This window comes from Centropristis striata, chromosome 19 (assembly GCF_030273125.1).
Source record: "Centropristis striata isolate RG_2023a ecotype Rhode Island chromosome 19, C.striata_1.0, whole genome shotgun sequence".
Lineage (NCBI taxonomy): Eukaryota > Metazoa > Chordata > Actinopteri > Perciformes > Serranidae > Centropristis > Centropristis striata.
This window is the reverse complement of record NC_081535.1, coordinates 30,597,171-30,606,219: the sequence shown is the minus strand read 5'-3', so window position 1 is coordinate 30,606,219 and position 9,049 is coordinate 30,597,171. Positions and strand designations below refer to the sequence as shown.

The 9,049-nt window shown below is 38.0% G+C and overlaps 1 protein-coding gene across 1 annotated transcript; it reads right to left on the bottom strand.

Moving 5' to 3' along the window:
- Positions 1-4,692: 4,692 nt before the first annotated feature.
- Positions 4,693-8,594, bottom strand: stc1l (stanniocalcin 1, like). The gene is made up of 5 exons (XM_059357914.1): positions 8,313-8,594; positions 7,324-7,466; positions 7,138-7,245; positions 6,952-7,055; positions 4,693-5,416 (listed from the first exon to the last, which is right to left on the bottom strand). The coding sequence occupies exons 1-5, from the start codon at positions 8,428-8,430 to the stop codon at positions 5,131-5,133; spliced, it is 759 nt and encodes a 252-aa protein (XP_059213897.1). The 5' UTR covers positions 8,431-8,594; the 3' UTR covers positions 4,693-5,130.
- Between the last annotated feature and the right edge of the window lie 455 nt (positions 8,595-9,049).

Sequence of the window (9,049 nt, the reverse complement as noted above, 5' to 3'; positions counted from 1 at the left end):
ACACAATTACTACAGACTCCAAACAATAGAAAGAAAAAACACACAATGACTATGAAGAGACACCAAAGATAGAAAAAACACACAAAATTACCTAAAAAAACCCCACATAAAATTACAATGGAGAGTCACAATATGACCACAATCAGTCATAAAATATTTTTAAAAAAGACACAAATGACGAGAAAGAGACACTAAACAACCAAAAAAATATTGCAAAAGACACCAAATTGTCAAAAAATGACCATAAAAACAACAGAAATCGGGAAAATTATGTCAAAAATGACCACAGAGACACACCAAACTACAAAAAAAACACACAAAATGACTGAAGAGACACCAGAAAAACAGTGCCAAAACATAATTACCTGAAAAAGAAACAACACAACTAAAAAAAACCATAAACTGACAACAAAGAGACATTAAACAGGCATCGAATGATCAAAACATGACAACAAAAACTACAAAAATCACAAAATAATTTTAGATGTCACTTTAAAGACACACCAAACTATATAAAACACACAAAATGACCTAGAAGAGAAAAAAACCCCAGAATGACAGAAAGTTGCGTCATAACCACAAAGAGAAGCAGAACAACAGCAAGAGGTGTGTGTGTGTGTATGTGTGTGTTTCTATATGTGTCTGTGTGTCTGTGTGTGTCTCTATCTCTCTCACACACACACACACACACACACACACACATACACACACACGTACACATGCACAAAGAAACACACACACACACACACACACACACACACACACACATGCACAAAGAAACACACACACACACACACATTCACAAAGAAACACACACACACACACATACACATGCACAAAGAAACACACACACACACACACACACACACACACACACATTCACAAAGAAACACACACACACACATACACATGCACAAAGAAACACACACACACACACACACACACACACACATTCACAAAGAAACGCACACACACACATACACATGCACAAAGAAACACACACACACACACACACACACACACACATACACATGCACAAAGAAACACACACACACACACACACACACACACACACACACACACACACAGGCTCTGGATGAGCCTCTCTGATACCTGCTGAGTTTTTTATTTCATCATAAAGTGAATCAGAACAAACTCTTCCTCTGCTTCCTGTTCAGCCATAAAAACTTCATCTCACTGAGAATCGTTTCCACAGAAATGTTTCTTTCTCTGCAGATTCTGTCCAGTCAGATCTACGGAGCTGCACCAGGACTCAAACTGTCTTAAAGTTTTATATGCAACTGGAACTATTTTGATTCATGCAAAAATGGCAGAGAACTTGCATGAAAATAATGCATTAAGATGAAAGTTCTGCTTCCGCTAAGAACATTCGAACTCAAAAGCAAACTTGTTCTGCACCCCTGGAAGTGTTCATGCCAGTTGCATGAAAGAATATTTTATTTTCATCACGCTGCAATCCCGTTGCGACGCCGCTTAGTCCATGTTGTGTTTGTCTGCCAGAAGCCTCATAAATGGACTTTTATCCAGTTTTAAGCCACATTTCAATGATCCACTTTCTTGATCTTGGTGGTTTTTAACTCTATATTTAGATGGATGAAGGATTTTAGTTTGTGGATGAATTATCAGAGAAACAAACATTGATCTGCAAACAAAAAAAAAATGGATTTGCATTAATGCTTTTTTAAACACAAACTTATTTTACTTTGAATTAAAACATTTCATGGCACGTCCGATAGTCTTGCTCTCAAATCTATTATTTTGATGCAGTGTGGAAATACTTTTAAACCACAGAAATGTGTAATTTTGTTAAAGATAACAGCATCAGAAGCTTTATAAACTGACTTTCTATCCAGTTTGAAGCCACATTTTTATGACAAACTTTTTTAGATCTCTAACTATATTTCAGCTGGATGTTCAGCTGAGCAGAGAGACACAAAATGACTACAATGAGACAATTTTCTTTTTTTTTTTCTTTTTAAATACACAAATGACAACAAAGAGACACCAAATGATCAACAAAAAAAGACAATGAAGAGGCACCAAAGATTAAAAAGATATACACAATTACTGCAAACAGACACCAACAGAAAAAGACACACAAAATTACCTGAAAGAGAAACGAGACTAAAAAAAAACTAAAAGAGAGAAAAAAGTTTAAAAAAAAAGACACAAATGACAACAAAGAGACACTAAACAACAAAAATAGATACAAAACTACTACAAGAGACACCAAATGATTAAAAAAAAGACAACAAAATCTACAAAAATCACAAAATGGCTTTAAAAATGACTTCAGAGACACCATAGAAAACACACAAAATGACCTAAAAGAGACATAAAATGACCAAAAAGACACAGAAAAATAACTATGAAGAGAAACAAAGGCTTATTTGCAAACAAACTCCCAAAGTCTTCTACATTTCCAGGATCAGGTCGTCCCTGTCAGACACACCACAAAGACACAAAGTACTACAGAATGACTCCAGAGACACTAGACAACCAGAAAACACACAAAATGACTGAAAAGAGGCACAAAATGGTCAAAAAATTACTACAGAAACACACAATTACTACAGACAGACTCCAAACAATAGAAAGAAAACACATTAAAAGACAATGGAGACACAAAATGTAAAAAAAAAAAAGACATGAATGACGACAACGAGACACTAACCAAACAAGACACAAAATTACTAAAAAGAGACACCAAATTATCAAAATTTATGACAAAAACTAGAGAAATCAGAGAAGTTAGTCACAACAAACTATTGAAAAAACACACAAAATGACTATGAAGAAGAACGAAAGATAGAAACAACACAACCAGAAAAATACATAAAATGACAACAGAGACATTAAACAACCATAAGAAGATACAGAATGACTATAAGAGGCATCGAATGATCAAAAAGTGACAACAAAAACTACAGAAATCACAAACTGACTTTAAAAATGACTCACTAAACTATAGAAAAAACACAAAATGACCTAAAAGAGAAACACCATGAACAAAATATATATATAATATGACAAGGGAGAGACGCAAATTGACCACAGACGACACAAAACGACCACAATAACACATAAAATGACCAAAAAAAGACACAAAAAACAACTATGAAGAGAAACAAACGCTCATTTGCAAACAAAACTTTTGATTTTTAACAGACTTTTAGATTTGCATTGATGCATTTTAATCACAGACTTATTTCTCTTGCATTCAAACATTTTTTAGTTGCACTGTTGATAGTTTTGCTCCAAAATTCAGCGTGGAAAGTTGAATAATCGACTAACTCCATCCAAAGTCTTTAGTTTCTCTGCTGCAAAATGAAAATTCTCCTCTGGTTGCAGCTCTGACCTCTTCAGTAAACACACTGAGTGTTTTCTTAGAGATTCTCTGATTCCTGGAAATGAGCGTTAACAGCCGTCAGCAGGGACACCTGAGAGGAGGGAGGAGGGAGGAGGGAGGAGGGAGGAGGGAGGAGGGAGGAGGGAGTCTCCTGCTGATGGGGTTAATGGGCCTAAACGGAGGTGAGAGACGTTACTGTGACATATGGTGAGTGAGACACATTAACACCTCCAGCAGCCTGGACAAACACTGAGCACACAGCTCTCACCTGCACTCATTCTATCTAGCAGCTTTTACTAACAGGAGATCAAATAAAGAAGAGGAGCGTCTTTCTAAAAATAAAATCAGATCCTCTGTCCTCTCAGGCTCAGTTTAATGACAGTCTGTGACATCATTAACTTTGCTGCCACCGTGTGGTTAAAACCTTTCTTTCTACATGACTCAGGATATGGAAAAGTGTTATGAGCTTTGTTATGATGAGGGGAAGGTTCAGGGAGGGAACAAATACTAAAGTTTAAGAAGATTTGGTATTCATGAAGAAATTCTAATCTTTTCCTTAGTTTTTTTCTTAACTTTCTTCTTAACTTTTTTTTCTAAGATAGAACTTGAGCTACAGTAAAAAGGTAAGTCTTGATATTTATTTACTTGAACACATTTGTATGACATTTATTTGATTTCTCTAGAGTCTGGCTCCAGACTGTAAAAAATATAATATAAAAAATCCTCCTAGCATTAAGTAAAAAAAAAAAAAAGATTAAATTTTTCTCTGGTTTTATCAAAAAAAGCAGTATTATGTAAACAAACTATCATTTTAAAGTTTAAATTCTGAGAAATAATAAATATATGAATTATAATTGTTGGTTTTGATCATAACAGGGTATTATTCAATAGCAGTTTTAGGCATTTGACATATCCGCCCAAAGGTAACACGTTGGAAAAAAGAAAATAATAATAATACTCTGACAGCTAAAAAATAATTAAAAAGAATAGCATTAAAATCAATAATGTTGCAATTATTAATGGCTCCAGACTGTGAAAAAAAAAAAAAAAGTACAAAGAAAATGGTTGAATGATGAAATTATTTCTATTTGCATTAACGCCCCCTGGTGGTTAAAACTACAAACTACACAAATAAAAATATAACAAAAAATAATTCTTTACCTTCATAATTAATAAACTTTTGCCTTTATGATGCAGATTATAACAAGCACCTAACAACATTATAAATATATTACACTATTAGTTAAATAATGTGTGTTAAAGTCTTCTTTGGTTTTGATGATTAAGAAAAATGACACGAGCCAAAAATAAATCATATAACATCATTTATTTCAACCAGCCGAGTCGGCTTCCATCTCAGGTTTTATGTTCCACAACTTGTCATTTAAACATCACGTACAGCTAATATAAAGTGACCTGGAGTCATGAGGAGCTCCACGACCAGCGCGGAGCTCCCTCCGCCCTCCGCCGCCTCTTTATCCTCTCACTACGTTAAATAGAACAGCCTCATAAATTAACTCGTTTAAGAAAATAAATATAATCACTGTAGTAGGCCTCTTCTTGTCCAAATGTCTGTAACACCAGCGGCTCAGTCAGGTTGTCAGGTAGTCGGACTGAGCAGATCACTCCAATAAAAACATATTTAATAGTAACTGTGGCCCCGAATCACCATCTAAAGCTCTGAAGGTAATCATTAATCTGAGTAGAAAGCTGCATGTGTGGATTGCATGTGAGCGTGCGCGACAGCGAGCGTGTGGCGTCTACTGCTCGCCGTTAACCCCGTCGTCCACGGACCTCTTCCTGGCGAACAGGTGGGTGGGGTCGCGGCCCCTGAAGCCGGGCTGGATGTTGAACACGGGCATGTTCCTCCAGCTGGACGGGTTGTTGAAGGCGGCGGGGTTGGAGCCCGTGGCGCACGGTTTGTTCTGGACCAGCTGCAGGAAGGTCTCCATATCTGGGCCTAACCTCGCCATGAGGCCGGTCCTCACCGCCGCCACCGTCTGCTCGTCACAAGCCTGCAGCGTCTGCAGCAGGGTGCTGTAGTACCTGCACACAGAAGGGGACGATGGTGACCAAAATGTGCAGGAAACTCTCTTTCAACCTTTGTGCATCACTTGGGAAAAGTTTGGCTTTTTAATTGGCCCGCCAGTCAGCCCGATTTTTACTTTCAGAGTATATAGGGACTCAGTTTTAAGACAAGATGACCAACTGACATGACCATTTTCAAACTAGTCCCTTGACCTCTGACCTCAAGATATCTGAATGAAAATGGTTCTATGGGTACCCACGAGTCTCCTCATGCAGACATGCCCACTTTATGCTGATAACATGCAGTTTGTGTTATTTTGTCCTCTTGTATGTGGTTATTTATGCATCCTGTAGAAAATGTGTCCTTTGTGAAACCCATGAGTCTCCTCTTTACAGACATGCCCACTTTATGCTGATAACATGCAGTTTGTAGCAAGAAAACCTGCAGTAAAATGTCTTATTTTCACCTCTTGTATGTGGATATTTGTGCATCCTGGGGTTCTTGTAGATTCAAGAAATCCAAATGTCCATTTTCAAAGGGGTCCCTTGACATCTGACCTCAAGTTATCTGAATGAAAATGCTTCTATGGGTACCCACGAGTCTCCTCATGCAGACATGCCCACTTTATAATGATAACATGCAGTTTGTTATTTTGTCCTCTTGTATGTGGTTATTTATGCATCCTGGGGTCCCTAAACAGTCTGTGAGCTGCATAAATCGGGTATCATTGCAAAGCTGAGACTCTTGTGCATTCAGTAATCAGAAATGGTGAATTTTAAATCAGTCCCTTGACCTCCGACCTCAAGATATCTAAATATAGATGTGTTCTATGGATAGCCATGAATCTCCTTTTTACAAACATACCCACTTTATGCAAATTCCATGCATATAAATGTTATTGTGTCCTCTTGTATATGAATCTTTGTGCATCCTGGGGTCCCTAAACAGTCTGTGAGTTGCATTAATTGGGTCTGACTGGAAAGCTGACACCCTTGACCTCTTGCATAAAGATATCTGAAAAAAAAAGGTGCTATTTGTACCCAAAAGTCTCCTCTTTACATAAATGCCCACTTTATGCCAATCAAATGTAGTTTGGGATAGAAACCATGCAGGTTTTCTCAAGACGATAGCGAGCAAAAATTACATGCAGAGTTCCACAAGGCTCCGTTCTGGGGCCTCAAACCAATTTGTACCAACCACATTAACGTTCCAGGAGAAATACAGTAAAATGTGTTATTGTGTCCTCTTGTATGTGATTATTTGTGCATCCTGGGTCGCTAAACAGTCTGTGAGCTGCATAAATCGGGTCTGACTTGAAAGCTGAGACTCTTGTGGATTCAATGAGCCCAATGTTCTTCGTGTGTGATGATGTTAGTGAGTGAAACTTGAGCTCAGTGTATAAAATGAGCTGCTGTGACCTCTAGGATAATCAGCCTCATGAAACTTTACAACCACAAACTAGAGACCTAGAGCATTCAGAGGATGGATGGCTGACACACTAGATTCTAGATGCTGCCATACAATCGCACAAAATGTGTGTGTGCTCACTCACCTGTTGGGGAAGTGCGCAGGAACTTGCACCACCTCTCCGATGGCGTCCGGGTTGGTTCGAGCGACAGTGCAGATGTCCATACTGGTGTAACACTCTTCTTGCACCTGTTTAAAGAGACAGAAACTTGCTTATCTAACATCAGAGAGGAGTGTTGTCGTTTTTATGTGCGAGTGTGACATCACACACCTCAGCGATCATCCTCTGGAAGATGTTGCAGCGGCGGATCGTTTGGAAAACCTTCGCTGAGATTCCCTGAGTGATGCAGTGCAGACTTTTCTTCACAAAAGTTTTGCCCTGCAGAGCAACAAACACACAGTGAGACACACACACACACACACACACACTGACAGGTATATGGATGGACAGGCTGACCTCTGTGTTGAAGGCTGCAGCAGAGTGGAGGAAGAGTTCACAGATTTCGTGCATCCCGTCCGTGTCGCAGGTGGAGTTTTCCAGACAGGAGAAGAATCCACAGCCCACAGCCACGGCTCCGTTCAAACATCTGGCCACATCAGCTGCAAGAACAAACAGAGTTATCTTAAAAATACACATAAATACACCAATACTGCCTTCAGTATATAAGAACATAAAGGGATAAAGTCAACTGTCCCCAGAACACTTCTGCAAGTTTTCAATGAAAAGGCTGCAAAACATTTAAAGTGAGCGTTTTATCCATACAGCTTCAACGACAAGGAGACAACTGTCAATAATGGCTCAATAATAACCAAATAATATATGTATATTATTCTGCATAATGACTACTTTTACATTCTGTAGTTTTATTATATTTCCATATATACTTTAAGTATTAACCTCAATACGTTTTGAATATTTATATAACTATGGTAATGTGGGTAGAAGCTGCTAAAATATATATTTTATAAAAATATTAAAATTAAATAAATAAATGATCTGAGAAATGCATTAAAATGCAAAGTATCAGCATCAAAATGTACTTAAAGTATCAAAAATATCTGCTATGCAGAATGGACCCACTCAGATTGTCAAAATATATTATAATTTTTGATGCATTTATGTAAGATTTAATTGCACTGTTGTCAAAGTAGAGTTAGATTCTAACTACTTAATATACTTTTATTTGGTTTAATTAATAAAGAAGTAAATGTATTATGTTTTTATGTTAAATCCCAACCTGGAAAGTAACTAAAGCTGTCAGCTAAATGTAGAGGAGTAAAAAGTACAATATTTGCCTCTAAATGTAAAGTACAAGTATAAAGTTAGCCTACACAAAATGGAAATACTCAAGTAAAGTACAAGTACCTCAAAATTGTACTTGAGTATAATACTTAACCGAAATAATAGGAGGTTAAAAATAGGTATAAAAAAGAACCGTGACTTACTCGGGCTGTTTGCAGAGAAGCGTGCCCGGCGGGGAGCGGCCTCCTCCGGCAGCAGCTCGAAGCAGGAGGCGGCGCTGAGGCCGAGGAGGAGCAGGAGCAGAGCGGAGCCTGGCAGCATGGTGTCTCTCTGAGAGCAGCAGGAGGAGGAGGAGGAGAGTTCAGGTCGTTCTGGATCAGATCCGGACTGTACCGACACACAGACCCACACCTGGTATTTATACCAGGTCCTCCCGGGTCTGACCAATCAGAGCGCGCCGCTGCTGCTGCTGCGGGGGCAGTTTAATGCTTTATTCATGGATGTAATTAACTGACGCAGATAATTGGATATTTACACACATTCCACAAGTTACACGGAATTTCCCAGCAGGAGTGAACTCCCACCATAATTTTAGACTTGTTTCCTTTAAAGCACAATGAAAATATATCCCTATACTTCTAATATAATAAGAATAAAATGTAAAAACAAATGGGTCACACTCAATAAAACTAATCACAATGTGCAACAATAGCGGAGAAAATAAGTTTTAGGATGATTCAAATCTCCAACTACAGTATTTTGTAAAATTATTATTTCCAATTCAGACCGTAATAGAGAGCAAAACATACGTTTATTTGGCTGTTTTTTATTATTATTATTTTTTTAATCTGTAGGTCTAATAAAGTCAAACTTTCTAAAAATAGCAGGACGAGACGAGAGGGAAACAGGATGCGTCTGTTTCTAATTCCAGTCACGACTG